This window comes from Dendropsophus ebraccatus, chromosome 6 (assembly GCF_027789765.1).
Source record: "Dendropsophus ebraccatus isolate aDenEbr1 chromosome 6, aDenEbr1.pat, whole genome shotgun sequence".
In the NCBI taxonomy this organism is placed as follows: Eukaryota; Metazoa; Chordata; class Amphibia; order Anura; family Hylidae; genus Dendropsophus; species Dendropsophus ebraccatus.
In genome coordinates, this window is record NC_091459.1 from 100,400,037 (window position 1) to 100,420,350 (window position 20,314).

Sequence of the window (20,314 nt, forward strand, 5' to 3'; positions counted from 1 at the left end):
GTGGAGACGGGTTGTAGATGGGCAGCACTGGTAGTTTACGCATGACCATGTGTAGCCGAAGTTGCTGCTCAGTCCTCAGACCCACACAATCTCAACTTAAGTTTTTCACGTTTTGTTAACTGGAACACAATGTGAAAGAGTCTGTAAGTTACGGGTGTGACGAGCGTCTAAGTTTTTAGTCATACTATCATAAGTACCTGGTAAATGCAAGGGCCTTTACTTCTCTATGGGTGTTTGATGTTTAAAACATTCTATAATAATTTTTTCCCCTTTTTCTTCATCATCTATAGCACAAACGTTTTCAATCTTTTCATTTGATTCTTGGGTCTCGCAGGAATCCTTCCTCTGCTTTCTATGAAGCATTTCAAGTGAAGTTCCGTGGGTCAAAGAAACTGGGTGATAGGTATGACTACTGTATGGCCATGTGCAGGACTTTGCATGAACAGCTTGCTATAAAGCTTGATTCTTCAATTAACCAGTGGGATCGGTGCTATGACAATGATGGAGCTTTTGCAGGCTGGTGGAGCGATGCTGGTGTCCGCACATTGTAATTCCTATGAGTGTGATTGTTATATAACTTTTCTTCTCTCTAGGTTTTACCTGCTCCCTTCATTGCTCAAATCCAGTTCTAGTCTTCGGTTATTATTTACTCCCCTCATACCCGGATTTTTATCTATTTTAGTTTAAGTTTAGTGTTTTATAGCCCATGGTTGGTATTGCAATGGTGGATCAAGACAAATGCTTACACCATTCCTGTACGTAAATGACATATTAATAGGAAAGACTTCCTGAGGAGCGAGCCCCTTTATTAACTTTAAGACTATGCTGTACCTTTTTGGAGGGGTTTATGTATTTATTTTTGCTATTTTTCACCGCCCTTACTAGTCATCCCATACAGTTGGGGCTACCCTAGAATTATTTACCAGTACTGTAGCAATGACAATTTTTTTTTTTTTTTTTTTTTGAGAGGTAATTTTCTTGAAGATGAAAATTTGTTGTAAACAGAAAAAAGTTCATGGCAAAACTTTGTCATTGAATTCATTGTAATTCTTCTGTACCTTGCACTGTCATTTTGCCGTCATCACATCTGGGATCTCTTTAAGCTGTATATGGACTCTAAAGGAGTACTCTTTAAGGAATCAGAGGGCCTCATTCTCTCTAGGTCTTCAGCTGGCAGACAGTATTCCCTTCTCTATGTATTACCAGATAACAGTGCCTATACTACTGTGTGGCACATGCTGGGTGGCATCACCCCAAGCCAACTGTGAAGGTGGAACTTGTATGAACCTCTAGTCTGTTTCCATCTTGAGCCACAGTCCTTTTATAGATTAAATTGACTAGTTGAGATCATCCTCAGTCATGGCCTTTAGGTGGAGATAAATCTCTTGTAAGGTCCATCAGTGATGGTCTTTTACCTATGTTCCTTGTGTCTGGAAATACTTGTTGGATATAAATTATATACTTTTGGCATGACACAATCTAGTCTATGCTGTGCATCACATACAGACCAGACATTTTCGTATGTTACCATCATCCATTATTTGCTTCATATATCCTTGACCATCTGGAGGGTCTTTTGTATGGCACGCAAGCAAACCATTAATAAATCCATCTTTTTGCTCCAGAAACCTCAGTTCCCAAGTCCTGTGATCCTTGGTACATGTGGAGGGAGCTATATAATCTAATTGTGTACAACTTTTTTTTCTTTAGTCTTTTTAGATCTACAGTATTTCTATTTTGCTTTGGAAGACCTTGGAACTGGATTAGAGCAGTCAAGGGAACAGGGGATACCGTAAAAGACATAAGTGGGATTAACAGTGTGAACATCGACTGATTTAGCAACTTTTTCTAAGTCCCAAACAGAAGTAAAGAAGTGGAAAAGGTAAGTTTCATTTCCCTTATTGAAGAGGTTGCACTCCATTACTAAAAAGAGGATTTAAGGGGGTCTTGGGTTACTGCAGAGACATGTCTGCAGTGATACTTCAAGGGTGTGAGCACCCCCACTGGTTTCTATATGTTTGAGTAATCTGTGAATGTATTCTATAAAATTGCATTCCACTAATCTGTGGTGGGCTTGTAACCCCTAAGTGATTGTGCTTCCTTACGGGGGCGCTTGTGTCTTGCATTGTGTGACCTGTGTGTGTGCTCCTAGTCACAATGCCTGTGACTCATTGCATTTGCAGTTTTTGTGTACTGTCTTTTTCTGCATGACTGTGTTGTTAATCTACAAGACAATGTATGGCATATAACAAATGCTTTACAGATCTGTTGTCATGATCCCAGAATGTGAAACAATGTGAAGTGTTACAATGCCGAATGTTTCCAGCAAGATATATTGGCCACCCTGTGTCTCTCCTTCCCTCTGGGAAGTGGTATTTTCAGCCTTGCCGTTATGGTTGCTATGTGACTTATCCCTAGAGTTCGGTGAGAGCAAAACCATTTTATCAACAGGAATTAACAATTTGGCCCTTATTTATTTAGTGGGTGTATAACAAATACCATGATGTAATACTGCATTTACACAGAACGGTTATCGTTCGAGTTTTCGTGATAACTATCGCATTTGAGCGATTATTGGCTCGTGTAAACGCAGCGAACGATCAAGTGACGAGCAAGAAATCGTTGATTTTGATCTTTCAACATGTTCTCAAATCATCGTTGCTCGTTCGCTGAAAATTAGCAGATCACTGTGTCTAAACAGTCTTTCGCAGATTCACCCTGTGTGTGTGTGAGAGGCTTAAGCAATCTCAAAACGATCGTAATAATTTTTTCAAACGATATATCGTTCTGTGTTATAAAAAAAACACATCGTTACTACTTAAATCAATCGGTTCGATTGGGCGAATTATCGCTCCGTGTAAACGGACCATGAGAGTACCCAATGGTATCCCAGCTGAGGTGCATCTGCTGAACCAGACAACAGATGGCACTCTGCTCTATAAGCGTCGTCATTATGGCTGTATACATCACATCTAATCGCTAAGTCTGTAGAAGGAGCATAAAGGTACATAGTTATTTTATGAGACCGGGATGTTGCCACTTCTGCTCTGCCTGTAGGTTGGAATAGCATCAGTGCAAGATGTGTCCGTGCCCATGGGGGAGATGTTTCCTAACATCACTGGGCTATGAGACCACGACAGGAGCTCGGCTATCATGCACAGCCAGGCTCCTGCTGCAACTTCCCATCTGGCATTTGAACCTTTTTAGATGCCAAAGTAACACTAACAGCCTGTAATACGATTGAATACTATATATTTCAAAGCATAACACTAGTGCTCAAATGGTTGCTGCTTCTAGCCCCCTAGAGGGGCAAAAAATTATGTACTGTGGAGTTTAATATTAAAAATAATCTTTAAAGGGAACCTGTCACTTAATTCATACTAAACCATAGGTCTCAAAGCTGCCAATGAAAATTATGCCCATTACCTGTATATTTACTTTACTGGGGGATGCATCTCCAGCAGCTTTGAATACATTGGCATTACATTGATGAAGCTGACAGTACTCCTCATAAGTGATGAAGCGAGGTGTGTTGTCTACAGGTTCATGGGTGCTGCGCACATGTGCCAAAAGTGCCTGGAGATCTCCCTGGCCTCGGATAGAGTACACAGGAATGTGCATAAATAATACAGGCAACCCTGTGTCCGCTGTATGTGTGCAGATGTACATCCTGATGGCCAGGTAGGTGGCAAGGCAGAGAGTACAAGTGGTCTTCTTCTCCTGTCCCCGATTTACCATGGATTACACCTGGATGTTTAGTGTCCCAAACCCAAGGAGGTTCCCTTTGAAATATTTTGTCATAAAAATATACACATAACCCCAATAAAACAGGGTTTTATCGTGCAAATCTACTGTGAAATAAGAAGAAAATCTTTTTTACGCTTAATTTATCATGCAATAGAAGTAAGAAAAAAAACTTTATTCTGCGGTTATTAATTATAGCAATACCATAGTTCTATGGCTTCTGCCCTATTACACATTTTATTCATTTACTGTATTCTTACGATAGTCCTAGAAGGAGACAGACCTTGCACTCACTAGATGTCTTGCATAATAGACAGCCCTTCTATATTACAGTATATTATACCTGTCCAGGTCAGTCATCCTATTATGTCCAGCCTGAGGTAACATCACAGGCTCTTATGACCTGTCCATAGGCGCTTGTTTTCGCAGGGATCTACTAATAATCTTCTCAATTTCCTGGTCTTTATGTAAATGTTTCGCCCTGTGTGTTAATCGCCAACTGTAAATGCATTTTAAGTTTAGCTGATGGTGCCATCTAGTGGAAAGAAGGCACTATGGCAACTCTCTTCATGGAACGCAGGCACTTTCTTCCTCATTCAGATGGAATACCAATTGGATCTAGTGGTAAATTAGTAGGTAATCCTCATACAATCTACACATCTGAGCAGCATTCATTGTAATACACGTACGTGTTAACTTGGTCTATGAAAAAAAAAAAAAAAAAAAAGAAATACCCTTTATCCAGTGCATCATCTTCATTCTGGACAAGTCATTCCATGGCTAAATGGATTCTCTTATAAGTAGAACTAGCATATCTGCTTTGTCATGGAAAACTAATTTTGTAGCCAGATTAGAAATCCTCCACTCGCAAAAATCCAAACTACAAATGTGTGATCTGCCACGTGTAACATTTTAGAGTTTGTGAGGCTATAAAAGTTGAGAATATTTTACTTGTAGCATCACTGGTTCAGTGTATGTGCAGTTGAGTGGGTGATAAACAAGACTTTACAATACAGAGATGACCCAATTCTACAACTGCCTTAGACATCAGTATACATTGAACAGAAACCTCGGCTCATATCCCGCCATGCACCTACTAATCTAGTGTAAGGTAAAACAGAATCTGCCTATTTTGTGTACTCAGTATATTTCTATTGAGCACATCTGTGTTTCAGTATTTAATATCTGAGCATGAGGTGTTCTGTAGCTGTGGTTTGTATGTGCAGTAGTAGTCCCTGTATTCTCCCAGGAAACACATTTTATTATTGATAAGGTGAAAGGTTGTAGTCTGCTGTGTAAATATATACAGTACCTAAAGCCTATGAATATATGTACTACAGCCTGAGGGGCACAGGGTTCAGCTGAATGACTTTGCCCTTCTTTAGTGACCACTAATGCAGCAGCATTATATTTTAAGGGGCACATCTGTATCTTTTTGGCATGGTAAGGGCACCGTACTTAAACTGCATCTTTTAGAGGTCATGAAGCGATCAATTCTTACACGCAGATAAAGTCATTAGGGACATCAAAGGGCCATAGATGCACATGACAAGAACATAGTTCTATTACATTACATAACATTAGACAGACCGCTTATAGAATGTTCTGTACGCTTTTTGTTTTTTTTTTAGCACCAATGCATATGGAACACACAGTTCTGCTCACAAATGGTTCCGTATTGGTACAGAAATGAAGTACGTATATATGAAGGGGGGGGGAGGTCTATTACTGAATGGAGGTGCAGGTGGTAAAAGAAGGGGGCTCTGACACAAGGTAAAACTGGGGTGACTCTCAAACATCGTCCTAAAGAATGGATACCAAGAAACTTTCCCATTTAATTTTATAGGTGTGTGACTAAGCTAGTCAGACTTCACAACTTTTGCCTGTATCAGTTCCATTAGCAACCTGCCTCTGGCTAGTATCTGATGTCTTAGTCAATCCTAGGCTTAACAGGCAATCAAGACAAAACATACAGTCCTTGCCTGTGCCACCGCCACTTGCCCACACTTCTAATCGGTAGTATCCCTGGTTGGCTTGCCTTTAAGCCTGAATTTTTTTTTTTTTTTTTTATTTTTTTTTGAATACCCATTTAAAATTAGGCTGGGTTTACACTACATTTTTGCAGTCAGATTAACAAAAAACAGATGCAGTTTCATGCAATCTGTTTGGATCTGTTTTTACATAGACTATATTTAAAAGAAAAAAAAAGGATTAAAACTGATGCTCTTTTTTTTTTTTTTTTAGCGTACACAAAAATGTGGTTATTGTGTACATTAAAAGTAACCATTTAAAAACAGATATGTTAAACGTACTGCAAAAAACGCAGTGTGAACCCAGCCTTACCCATACAAATTTTTGGTTGACACTTTATACTGCATCAGGTTTGCCCAACCTGTATGGTAGCCATACTACTTTAGTGACTCAGCAGAATGACCTTTGGCTGATGGTTCTCCTCCCCATACTACCATGAATGTTTCACATGGCTCAACAAAGTACAAAATTTATTGGATTTTTACGGTTTCTTCAACTATTTCTATTATGTTTTAGACCTCTTTTGCTAGTATACATTGAGGTACTATCAAATATCTGGTGTACCTGCAGTGTGGACATTGATTGTAATAGACCACGTGTATGCTACTAGTCACTGCATTTGGTTTCTACAAATTGGTTTCCAATGAAGTGAATGGGAGCTCCATTTACTGTGCAGTGCAAGTGTCACATCTTTGCTGAGCGTCTGAACGGGTATCCGTATATGTAGTTTCTTCAGAATCTGCATCACTCTGCATCTGCCATTGCTAAACAAAACCGTTAGCTGAATGTGGGCTAAGCTGCTGTAAGAGCGTACAGTCTTAACTGTAACTTTTAAAGGGGTAATCCAGGCTTTAAAAATGATGGCCTTTCCTCATGACTTGCCATCAATATTAGATGGATGGGGATCATCAACGCAGTTCAGCTGTTTCCACCTCTGCTACTCATAGTACAAGTGTAAAGATGACCAGGTCATCCACCAGTTCAAAGTACTGTATCATTATCCCTGTCACTTGAGTGAGGTCACTCTGCAGTACCTTGCATTGCAACTAATAATAGTACCACTATGCAAGTATGAGCACTGCCAGACATTGAAGAGGCTGCTCAGACAGCTGATGCCATGCCGAAGGGATTCCAACATTATGTAAAACTTCCTGGACTAAAAGTATCTGTTTCTAAAGGTGCAGTAATGTTTTCCATAACTCACAGCTATCTCCCCATACACATGAATGATCAGCACGGCCAGCAGCTGGTTTTAAAGCATTTGGCCCTGGCTTATCCCTCCCAAAACAATAGGGACAGCTGGTAAAAATCCAGCACGTCCAACCCTTTTTTTCACTGACTTCTGTTGGCAAGCCAACTTTAGACCAAATTTAGTCCCCAGTGTATGGGCACCTTATGCCTGTAGTGTCAGGAGTGTCCATACTATGGTTGTCTTGCAGTTTCAGATACAGAATGCAGGGACTGTTGAACGCTGCCATAGAGACTCTGAACGTTGGACAGGTCCCTGATGTGTTCTGTCATCACAGTGAACTTACACTACTTCAAAGGGTTTCTATTTATTTGAAATACAAAGTGTCTATATTGCATAGAATCCAGTCTGTGTAAGCTACACAAGCATTTGCATAAAAGTAGAGATTTTCTGCCATTGTTGATCCCTTTAACGTAACCTGAGAAGTGACTTTGGACTGGGACCAGACAACCAGCTAGATGAGGTCATTTATCTTACTAAACTAAGTAAACTCCTGGATGGCAGTATGATTGGATGAGTCAATACAAATGTACAAGTCCGGATTAGAGGAGTCAGGCTTCTAGGTCAGCTCCATTGTTGAGTGAAAGAAAGTGACTCATACAATTGTTCTTACATCTTGTGACACACACTTGTAAATTGTCTGCATCTCAGATTAGTATATCAACCATGATAGTACGGGAGGACCTTACAGTATTCACATACTGGTATACACCTGCTGTCCTGTAAATCTCCAGTCTCTACTAATCGGCTGGATGGTGACCTCTCGGTTGGAGACTGATTCACCCCCTTCCCTTTGATATCCTTGGGGAAGGTGTTGACAGATTCAGCATTAGTGAGTGCAGTGTGGTCACTTGTCAGCCGGCTGGACACTCACAGGGTAATGGCCAGTGAAATGTTTTCTGCCACTGTTTACACCACTGTGTACATAAGGTGTTTACGGAAGACTCTCCTGCGTACGGTGTAACCTGATCATCTGCTTTTACAACTATCCACAAGTGATGTGACTGATAACAAGGAATGGAGTCTGCTATATAGCCTGTATTGTGGGGATAGGGGGGGGAAGGAAACCTTTAAAAGTACACATTATGGCAACTCTGTTTCTCTCTAAAGGGGCTACAGCACCCACTTACAGTTTACCAGACACAGCTGTGAACACTGTCCAGTGAGTGTGTCTGGTACTTCATTATTTTGTACCTCAAAATAAATATATATATATATTTTTTTTTACTATATCTATATAGATATATATATAATATTTATTTATTTTATATTATTATGACTCAAGGCATTTTTCTGGCAGTCAGCTGTCTTATGTGTATCATAGTCTTAAGGCTGTATTCCACGGGGCGATGCAGAGGAGCAAACAAGTGCTGTGAGCGCTCGTTTGCTCGTCGTTCCCAGCTCGCTGCTGCCATGCGTAATAGCAGCGGCAGCGAGCGGGGTACGACGAGCAAGCGACAAACCAGAGTCTGGGGGGGGGGGGGGCGCTGCCCACCCGGGTGATCATTAGATTGTCCGGGCAGCCCATAGCATGTAGCAGCAGTCTGCTGCCGCCGCTCCTATTCCACGGAGCGACACCAGCAGATCGTTGCTGTATGAGTCGTTTGTCTTTCAACATGTTGAAAGACAAAAGACTGCAATGATCAGCCAACATTGTTCATGTCTGCTGATCATTGCCTTCTATTACACAGGGTGATTATCTTCCGTAACAGCCGATATCAGCCAAATACGGCCGATAATCTTTCTGTGTAATAGGGCTTTTAGATTGTTTGGGGTATCATTCTTTTTATAGACAGGGCTTTTTTTCCGTACTTCATTTCCTGTCCGCTATAATGGGCGTTGTGACGCAATGACCTCTGTGATACCTTATATGTTGTTCCATAGCACGCTATGCTGCCCGTGGTGTGGATGGCGGCAGCGCTCTGAATTATCCTCTGTTATACCATTTTCAAAAACAACATCAAGGCATCAGCTATGGGAATCACATTCTTGGATGTTTGTTGCGTTGTCAGTAGCTAAACTCGTGTCTGGTCCATTACTTCTGATCAACTTATCCTAATGAAATTAGAATGACCAGGCTCATTGAGGTTAGAACACAAGGAGTCCTCAGTGATGTGGGAAGGTTGGTGAAGCCTGCTGTCCCCACCCCTCTGTGTACATGGGTCATGTATCAGGAGGAATGGCAGGTAGCTTCACACCCATTGCTGATAAGGCTCTGCTCCTCAGTCTTGGTGACACACGAGTCTCTTGCACAAGTCTATACAGCTCTGTACGTGCACAAGAAAAGGTTGAACCATCGCATCATTCTGGTTATTTCCTCATTTGAAGTATTAAATGTGGAGGACAATATGGCATGCAGACGTTCATACATGAGGTCCTCGTTGTCTCACGCTCAGTCACGTGTGCGTACCTATTGGTGAGTTTCATTTCCTTTACAGCTTTTGATACCTGACTACTAAACCTATTCAGGATGTTTCCTTTCTATCTCTATGTAGACTTGTGTTACTCCATATCTGTAGTGTTAAAAGAAGCCACAAGAATGCATTGTCTGCCATGCAGTGGAGTATACATTGGTCATGTGTGAACCCCAGTGAGGGCTGTTGGGGCTTTTAGAATGTATACATGATGGAGCTTGAGGTTGTAGCTGCATATGATGTGTATTGGTAGCTAGTATTTGTATAGTAGGAGTTTTCTTTATTAGTTTCATATACTACTTCATTGAAATATACTTTAGCTCTGATTTAGAGCTGAGATCTCGAAATAATATTTTAGTGAGGACTAATAAGGGGTCTGAAACCAGCTCTTGGGGAGGTCCCAGTGGTTAAATATTCAATTTATACTGTGGGGGGAACTACAGTCAGGCTAGGAATGCTAAAAATTAACCTTTTATTATTTTAGTTAAAATATATCAAAATGTACTTATCAAGTAACACCACTGCATATACTAGTGCAGATACTGTCCCCCAGTACACTGACCCTACCTTTTTGGGTCACAACCCTTTTATTAAGAGTAGCCCCAACCACGGTGTCAGTCCCTTCTCTCACACTAGGTGCTCAGGACAAAAACAAATATGTGAAATAGGAATATACAATATGGAATGCCAACAATAGTGATAATACCATCAGCAGGATAGGTCTGATAATGAAATTGTATTACAAATATGTATAGACACCTTGGACCACCAGCAGGTTTTGTCCAGGTGTCATCGTTCCAACACGTTTCTGTTGTCTCATATAGATTCAGCTTCATCAGGGAACGGAACACTTGATTCCACCACCTGTTTGCGGTATGTCTGCCAATATCAGATGAAATTGGTTACAGAAAGATATCAGATCAAAATGATACTTCAAGTAGATATGGCCTATTGCAAAACACTATGTTTGTCCCACCTTAGTATGGACAGATCACTGCTCCAATACTAGTTATGTCTGCAGAAGTACCAGCTACTTAATCAATTAGCACAGCCTTACTTCATGAAAAGCAGATGTACAAGCAATAGAAATATCTACACCACATCGTTTGGTGTGAAGAGGAAGAAAAAGTTCAAACATATCTGACCACTGACTTTCTATTTAGGTCTAGAAAGTGTGAAGTAAAAATCCCAAATAAAGGTTGAGACATAGGATGTGTTCCGTAGTGGTACGATCATTGTGATTGCATCTATAAGTGGCAGCTTTGTCTTTCACACTGGTGTATGTCTTTGGCTGGTTTCACACATTTTTTATACAATTTCAGCAACATTCTGCCAAATTGCTTTTTTTTTTTTTTTTTTTTTTTTACTGAAATTTGCACAATTGCCATTAAGTAGTGCTATTGCATCAAAATAATAAAAAAATCAAATGTGAGAACACAGCCTATGTATTATGTAATAAGGCTGTTGGCTCCCATGCACGTAGATGATACTGCCTCGATTCAGAGTTGAGTCTTAGTAGGACAGCACAGGAGCACATAGTCCCATCTCATCAGCTAAATATAGTGTATGGTGCTATTTCATAGTAAATAATTACAGCTTTCAGCTATTTGGATACAACTAGAAGGTAGTCTGGCACTTTAAGTATACCTGTCGTTTATAAAAGATTATTTTAAACCTGCCTGGTTTAGTTAGATTAACCCTTTTATTGAGCCCACTGAGATTCCCTGACATGAAGCAAAGTTATTTCTCATGCTTTCCATTTCAGTACACACAGGACTTCTGTCCTTTACTTCTCTGGCCAGTCCCATGACAGAGTGCTGGTAGAATATTGTCAGAATTTGTTCGCAGTGTGAACATAGCCACATAATGTAGACACAGAACAGGGAGGGGAACACTCAGCAGTGCAGTTATCTCCCGGCTCCTTCTCCTAACCAGTCAGGTCGACTGTTCAGACCGCAACTGGTTAGGAGAACAAGTGTCTGTGACATGTCGAAAGGTTTTTTTTTGTTTGTTTTGTTTTATTTTATTTTAATTCTGGTGACAAGTATTCTTTTATTGCATTTTCCTGTTTTGTAGAGGTTGTGATTTCTTGACCACTGCAGTAAAGCAAACCAGAAAAAAATCCTGGTGCCTTGGGGAGTTTTACTGGCACTAAATGGAGAGAAAAAATAGCATAGACTTTATGGAGGTTCAGTGTTCTCTGACTAGCATGGTTTAATGAGTAACCTGGTTCTATAGATACTTTACCTTTACACAACTGCAAGTTATAAGGACATACAGAAGTGGAATTTTCCATGCTGGTCACAGAATATTTTCTTCAAGCTTCATTGTGAAAGGCCAGTTGGCTGATCTTGGGGGCCACTTGGTATCCAGGCCTTCAGTCACTTGTAGATTTGTGTAGTGCTGCAATGTGTTGTTTTTTTTTTTCTGTAGAATTGGTTCCTAAAGGCTCCTGATCAGGGTTAATGATGGAATTATATAATAGTGCTAGTCATGACTCTTTATGTAACGCCATGACAAGCTGATTACCAGCTATGTCTGTTTTGGCAATAAAAACTCATACTGAATAAGTCTCAGATTAAGGGGTTTTTTACTAGGTGGGTTTTTCTAATCACTATAGATGCTGTAAATGTGAGGCGTCACTGGACCGTTCTCTTGTGAGCTGGAAGTCTTGCATAACTGGTAACACAGAACGTCTTGTGTCTCCTGATTAGCGTGTCTCGATAATTCTATTTAACGCTCTGTACTTAAAATGCAGTAAAATGTTATCACAACTGAGTGCATTCATATGACCCAACTAAGAAAATATTATCACACTTTAACGAATAGAGAAGTGAAGATGTGCAGGACTCTCGCTGTATCCTAGTCCCCAGGATTAGGGCTGAGGTCTCCTTTTTGCTTGTTAGAGCATATCATACAACCTATAAAGGGATACTGTGTGTGGGGGGGCTTTTATAACTATGGCCTTGGAGGGGGTGGATGAAAGCAACAACATCCACTTACATCACCGGTTCCAGCACTGAGCCCGCATCATGCTGCTTCGGTCTCAGTGGTCCGCACCATAGCAGTGTGATGTGGGCCCCAGGGATGGAACCAGGAAGGTAAGTGGATGTTATCGCTTTGATCCACCTCCTCCCCTAACCCATTTTGGGAAAATCTTGGCAAAAATAGGCACACAATAAAAAATGTGTTGTGTGAACACAACCTCTGGGGAGATGTTTAAGTATTATACAGTATATCCTGATCCTATAGACCGCAGCATACAGGTTGTGATGCTATCCGGAAGTAAACTGAACCAGGACAGACCACTTCCTCATGAACACATGAAGCACTGTGATTTTCTGTGGGTCAGTCTGGTAATCACATGCCCCAGTTACAGTAATGAAAGGCATGGATGCAGTTGTAGGGCATCATCAAATTCACCTGTTGGCTATAAGCACAGTGCTGCACAATGACTTTATTGGGAGAGGCTTCCTTGATATGACTATACCCGAGCAGCCACCAAATAATGTCGGCATGGCATATATCTGTCTGAAACCTGATCTGACCAGTAGTATGTGCATGAACCAATAATGGTGGTCATGCTAAGCCCTTGGCTCATGGCCAGCATTGTTGGCTTTACGTGGCTGTTTTACGACACTGTGATGGAGCTGTATATTTAGAGGCTTCACTTGGGAACGACTAATCTCCCAGGTCAGGATCCATTGCCATCCTTGGTACTAAATATACAGCTTGTACATGAGGAGAGGGGATTATTTCTCTTTGCTGAACAGTTTAATGGTCTGTTATGATGGTAGTCTTATGTTTAAGACAGAGATTATGTACGTGGGTGTTCAGGGTTAGCTCGAAGTAATATATTAACTGGTTGGGTCCTGTTACCATCACATTTTTCATCTATACTTTGGCACAATTGCTGTGAAATGAGCATATGAGCCTTTTACACAACTTTTACATAATTGTCAGCTGCACATCCCACATTCACACAGAGGGACAATGATTTTGTCTGCACAATCCCATGCAATTGCCTGTGTGTTGGCTGATGACTGGTTCCTATATAAGGGACAGTGGTTGGTCTGTTAGGCTGGTAATTGCCCTATGTAAAAGGCCCTTTACTCCTTTGTGAGCCAAGCTTGCCTTTGCATGGCACCATCAGGATAAATAGCTGTCAGCAGGGTAAGTGTTCAGCACCTATTGAGGGTATATAGGAAACTTTGCCCCAATAATTTGAGATAATATAATAGTGAAGGACATTAATAAATGGCAGTGGGGAAAATAACCTATTTGTTGTGACTGTCTTGTAGAGAATGTCTGCATGAGGCTGGTTATTACTGCAGGAGTAGTAATCTCACATTTATGTCCAGCACGGCCTTGGAGTCCACCCTCACAAGGGCTTGGGCTGTCCAGGCATGGTGGGAATTCTAGTTTTGCTACAGCTGGAGGGCTGAAGGTTCCTCATCCCGGATCCAGCTGCATGTATAGAAGTGGGTTGGGTGGGGGGTTATCAGGCTGTGTTTTTACAATGCTGTCACAGGGTACAATATGTGTTCAGCTTCTTGAAGCTGTTTTATCAACATACATATCGTATTGTGGTTGTTTTACAGTGAAGACTAGTGTTTTGTGTAAATGTAGCTCGCCTTTTTACTATAAAGCGTGGAAGAATCAGGTAGACTTCTAAGAACTGGTTCTTCCTTCCCCCCCCTTTGGATCTCACTTTAAGGGTCCATTTACACAGAAAGATTATCTGCCAAAGATTTGAAGCCAAAGCCAGGAATCGATTTAAAAAGGGGAAAAAATCTCCAGGCTTTCCTTCATGACCTGATGTCCGTTTATAGTCTGTTCCTGGCAGATAATCTTTCTGTGTAAATGGACCCTAAGTTCCAAAATGACAGAGGACACCCTTGTGGGCTTTCATTCATTACAGGTTGATCTCTATTGTTTGTTTTAGAGATTGCTTTTAAATTGTAAAAACAATATTCAAAATGCGATTTCACAAAAAGCTAAGGAGGTTTCTCCAGTGAACGTCTTTGTTGTTACTACTGACTAACATCCCAGTGAGGGAGCAAATTGTAATTTCCTTTTTAATTTATTTTTTTCAGTTCAACGAGTGCGAATGTTGTAGCCATCGACAACAAGATAGAGCAGGCTATGGTAAGTGCATCGATGAAATAGAACTCTGAAGTAAGGAGCAGCTTCTTTTTTTTTTTTTTTTTTTTTCTTCTTTAAAGTCTGCAATTGGTTCATTATTAGCTAATGATTTGTAGATCAAATGTGCTGAATTTTTCAAGTTACCCAGTGATATACCTGCACCCCCCACCCCCATACATTGAGATTAGCAAATTGGGGTTTATCATATAAACTCTGTTTTTTGGAAGATATTAAGCATGCATTCTTAGTCATGCTAGGTCAGTAAAGGTTCAGCTGACAACCATCTAATGTATATGGCCAGTATTTGTTCTGCAAACATTAGTGTCCTTGCGTCATCTTGGGCAGGAGTTGGCAAAGGAAAGTATTAATAAAACTACAGCCTCTGGAAGCTGTTAGTAGGTTTTTTTTCTCTGACATCTTAAAGAGTTTATGTGAGCAGGGGAGGTTTTAGTTATATGTTCTGAGAAGGAAATAAAAAAAATAAATAACCTGTACTTACCTCCCATGCCGTCCCTAGGATTGTACTGTACAACTCCTTACTCTGTCTCTCTGGGTTGCGACATTGTTTTGTTTATTACTCTCTCCCTGAGCCTATATGTAGAAAACGTGTTGTCTAGATAACCCCTTAAAGTGACTTTGTACCCACAATCTGTCCCCCCCCCCCCCCCCCAAACCACTTGTACCTTAAGATAGCTACTTTTAATCCAAGATCTGTCCTGGGGTCCGTTCGGCAGGTGATTCAGTTATTGTCCTAAAAGACGTAAACTTGCAGCCCTGTGTCAAACTGGTGTGGCCTAGAGTATCTGTGCCCTTACCTTGCACCTCCCCTCTGTCCCTCCTCCCCACCCTCATCATTAGGAATGCCACTGGCAGGATTTTTCCTATTCCTCTGCAGTGAACACTGCACAGGTGCCCTAACGATCCGGCCCATGTGCAGTATTCACATAGGCGGGGAACAGGAGAAAATCTGCCTGGAGCATTCCTAATGATGAGGAGGAGGGACAGAGAGGGTGTGCCAGCCTAATGCATAGTCACTCTAGGCCATGGAAGTTTGACACAGAGCTGCAAGTTTAAAAGTTGTTTTTTCATGACAATAACTGCATCACCTGCCGAACGGACCCCAGGAAAGATCTTGGATTAAAAGCAGCCAAAGAAAAATTGTTACAAGCAGGAGATGTTGGTGTCTGTATATCACTACATACAGCCCTATTTTGTTGTGCAGTCACTAGTAAGGCCACATGTTTTTTATTTTATTGAATCTGAGAAGGTTCATGACACAATTAGCTAACATGTCACATTTATATCCTTTCAAAATGGATTGCTGACATAATTCTGCATGGACAGGCACATGCCCCATTAACTTTAATGACCCAAAAGTAGTCAGCTACTGACTAGGTTTAGGTCCTTTGGCCCCGTTCACACTGAGCAAGAACGTGAGAACACCATAGAATCCTGCCTTGCTCAGTGTCCCACTGTGAGTGAATGATAGGGCACACGCTCCTCCGCAGCCGCCGCTCTCCGCTCCAAAAAATGTCACTTCTTTGAGCGGAGAGCGTCGGCTGCGGAGGAGCGCACAGCCTCATTCACTCACAGTAAGACATTGAGCAAGGCGGGATTCAGCGACGGAGCGCTTGGCTGCTGAATTCCGACGTTCTTGATCACTGTGAACGGGGCCTTTCTCAGTGTACATGTGTTCTGGCTCTGACCTAAAAGTAAAGTAAGCCGCATTTATGAAACACTTATATTTTCGGAAAATGACTAGCTGACGTCAATCTTTTTTGACAGAATACTGATGTATGTGTGACATGTTGGCAGATTGTGATGTGAGCCTACCCTTAGACAAACTGCTTTCCTTTCCAAAACGCCACATGTAACAAAACAAAAAAAAACAAAAAAATCTGTATATTTGCTGCATGCGGACCCAACCCAATAGAACTACTTTAAAGCTATTTTCACACACCGGCACAATGACTGCTACACATAGCAGCTGTTATTTTTAAAACAAACTTTGTCATTTAAATTACAGCTGTGTAATAAAATGTCCAACATTGAGACTGTGTGTGAACACACTTCCCCTTTAAGACTAATCTAACCTGCTGATAGCTTCTTAGTGGGCATGGGAAGCTAAGGGTGAAGGTATGTCTCTTACCTTTATCCTCAGTGCCATTCCTGTGCTGTTGGTTGTGCCCAGTAAGCCATTAGGAGCACTGGAAACGTGGCCACCACTCTTTCGAGCACCGATCCGGCCTGCCCTCAACTGCCCCCCTCCATTGATAATCATTAGAGGGAACAAGCCCCTTCTATTTATTGATAATTATGGGGGCAGTAGCCCCCCCCCCCCCCCCCGGACTGGCCCATCCCCTTGAATTATCAATGAAGGGGGGGGGCGGCTGGATCGATGCTCGGAAGGAAGGTAGCCACTCCCCCAGTGGGCTCAACTAACAGTATGGGAATGTCGCTAAGGATAAAGGTAAGCGACATACCTTCATTTTGAACACTCCATGCCCATTAAGGAGCTATCAGCAGGTTAGGTTTGTCTAACCTGCTGATAGTTCCCCTTTTAGTTTAAGTCCTGAGTTTGTCTTCCACCTGTATTGCAAAGATCAGTGTGAGGAGACTCAGCTGATGCTGGGCAGTACAGTTGCTTTCAGAAAAACTATGGACTTGCACTTATAGGCTATGTTCCCACTACAGGATTTTTGTCGGGAAAGGCTCATGATTAGAGATGAGCGAACTGGGTTTGGGTTCGAGTCCATCCAAACCCGATCGTTCGGCATTTGATTAGCTGGGGCTGCTGAACTTGGATAAAGCTGTAAGGTTGTCTGGAAAACATGGATACAGCCAATGACTATATCCATGTTTTCCACATAGCCTTAAGGCTTTATCCAAGTTCAGCAGCCACCGCTAATCAAATGCCGAAAGTTTGTGTTCGGATCGACTCAAGCATGTACGAGGTTCGCTCATCTCTAGTCATGAACATTATTTGCGGGGAGCATGGCCTCAGACAGTGTGGGTGTTTTTGTTTCTTTTTCTTTCAGGAATACCAGTACTAGGAAGCAGAAGTTCTTTAGTTTTAAAATGACTCTGACACACTTTGTGAGGTCATATGTTAATGGTTTTTATGTTCTTTCAGGACCTGGTTAAAAGCCATTTGATGTACGCAGTAAGAGAAGAGGTAGAAGTCCTAAAGGAACAAATAAAGGAATTAATAGAGAAAAACTCTACACTTGAACGTGAAAATGCACTGTTGAAATCTCTTTCTAACAGCGATCAGCTGTCTCAACTTTCGACCCAAGTGGGTCTTGGCACCAGCCAACAGCCTCCTCCAGTGACTACAGCTTCTCACACCGCTCCACAGACCGCACACACCCCGCAGCAACCGAATGTTTCTTCGGCGTAAAGTATACAAAAACTGCTTTCTCGCCTCGTTCAGAAATCTGAAAGCAATCTGTCCTTGTGTGCCACTGCTGTTCTTTCCACTTAAAATGAAAAAAAAAAAAAAAAAAATAATGAGAAAAAGAGCAAGTAGCCATGCTTCATTTGTGTGTTTGGCCTTTTCAGTATTAGACAATCGTACTCCCTGATCTCTCGCTGTGAGACAAGTGATACCTATTGCTTTGCGTATCAGGGGTTTAACACAATTGGACTGTAAAGGTAATATGTATCTATATATTTACGCGCATCTTCATATACACATACATTCTTTGAATACTGACAATGAATGTGTGCAGGTCACTGGCCCCTCTGTAAGGGGTAAAGAGCAGCACTTTATGTTCTAGAAAACATTGAAAATGCATGTCTTGTTAGAAATAAAGCTACAATGTTACTAAAGCCAGTCATGGTTCATACTGACAAATAGTTTAAGGTATTCGGAAATGCATAAAAGACAGTGTCACCACTGCCTATAACTTGTCTGCCATCCGATGACACGGAGGTCACACTGTCATGGAAAATTAGTGGTAGACATTCCTGCCGAACGCCTCCTTTATTATTACCCGCTCAACCCATTATTTCAGGAGTGTGACATAATTCATCTGGATTCTGCAATCTTAGGAACGTGTCTCCTATTAGAACAGTGAACATCAAGGTATATTGGGCTTGTCTCCATCTGCTTCCTGCAGCATTTATTTAATATGACAGAACATAATTGTATCCTGGATTGCTGTGCATGTTTTACAGGTATTAATATGTCCTATATTGACACGCTTGTTGGCTTAAAGGAATGGCGCGTCATTGGCTGCTCCTACGTTAGGCATAGCCAATTGATTCACAATCATTTGTGGACATTTTTGCTATGTCCTATATGGTGGTTTTCTGAAACATAAACTGCTGCCTGAATTGATTGTTAAGGTCTGATATCCAGCAATGGGTCTTACTTATGGAGCCTTGGTGACTCTCCCAGGGGGCGTTTTTTTGTTTTTTAATAGAATATACTCTGAGCCATGTTTTGTCAGTTCTACGTAAGCAAAACTAATCATTGTATTCCTAGTGAGAGCCACCATATTTTCTTTTTTGCCTCTTTTTAGTTTCATTCAAATGTTTTTTTGTGTTTTTATTTATTACAGGGCTGCTATTTTCTTAATATGTATGAACAATGTCACAGACACTCTTATTTTATGTTCCTTTATATAGAGAATAAATGTAAATCTATCATAAATAGTAGAGAAACCGGATTGCATCCAATAGGGCAATAACTGAGCATACGTATCCAGGCATATATATGTATATCTAACACTAACAGCAATCTTACTTTTTGGTATTTATTTTACAATATAGAAAAGATCCAGTTTGAATGTAAATTTTGTAAAGAGTAAGTATGGAAACCTATTGCACCTGTACAGGAGAGCGACAGTTGTGATACTAAAATAAATGATAGATTAGCTATTTTGATGAAGAAAACTTTGTTCATTTCTCTTCTTTCCGAAAGTGGGAGGAATTTAAAAAAAAAATGCCATGATTCCTATGCTTTTTAGAAAATTTATGTGAATTATAATTTTTTAGGGTGGGATAAAAAAAAACTGTGAAATTGTTCAACCTACTTTGTAACCAAAGAAGCAAAGCTGTGTAATTTTTTTTTTTTATTTTATTTTGTTATGCACATTCTCTGTATTTTTATTCAGTGTTCTATCATTCACATTATTTTCCTTTAGCATGATCTGCATGACCTATTATCTCTGAACCACTTTCTTACCTCATGTTTTTGTCCAGCACTCTTATTGTATATGTAATCTGTGAACTGCGTCCAATAAACAGAGCAAACAGCTGGTGTCGGTGGAGATGAGCTAGTGTAACATGTACACTAGTTGTCAAACAGAAAACTAAAAAAAAAAAAAAAAAAATAAAAGTGAGCCATCTTTTGTTCATTTAAAATGGTGTTATGAATTTCGTATGCAGAAAAACAAGTTTTGTTACATTGCAGATTTTAATGTATTTAATAAATTCTACATGCAGATTGAGTGCAGTGTATAAGGAGTATTTAAGTCTACCAAAGTACAAATGTACATTTCCGAAATCTGCGAGCACATGTTTGTTTCTAGTCAGACATCTGTCCAATTATTGTAAAGATATCTATTTTAACACTCTTTTATGAAATTATTAAATTGCAGTTTTGTTGAAATATTTGTCTCTACAATATGTTACAAGAATTCTGATATTTCTCTAATCTATTTTTATTTTTTATAATTTAAGGCTGTGTTCACATGTGTTGTAGTCATCTACTTGCTTTGCACAT

At 40.6% G+C, this 20,314-nt stretch overlaps 1 protein-coding gene across 4 annotated transcripts in view; it reads left to right on the forward strand.

The window, feature by feature from the left end:
• TSC22D2 (TSC22 domain family member 2) overlaps positions 1-18,999 on the forward strand; it is a 36,049-nt gene extending 17,050 nt beyond the window's left edge. Inside the window, exons 2-4 of one of the 4 annotated variants that reach the window (XM_069975427.1) lie at positions 335-403; positions 1,711-1,882; positions 14,535-14,584. In XM_069975427.1, the coding sequence (XP_069831528.1) occupies positions 335-403; positions 1,711-1,834 (193 nt within the window). In that variant the 3' untranslated portion in view covers positions 1,835-1,882; positions 14,535-14,584. Of the gene's footprint in view, positions 1-334; positions 404-1,710; positions 1,883-14,534; positions 14,587-17,716 lie in introns of those variants that run through there. The other 3 variants (XM_069975425.1, XM_069975428.1, XM_069975426.1) reach the window with 3 other exon arrangements.
• Positions 19,000-20,314: the final 1,315 nt, after the last annotated feature.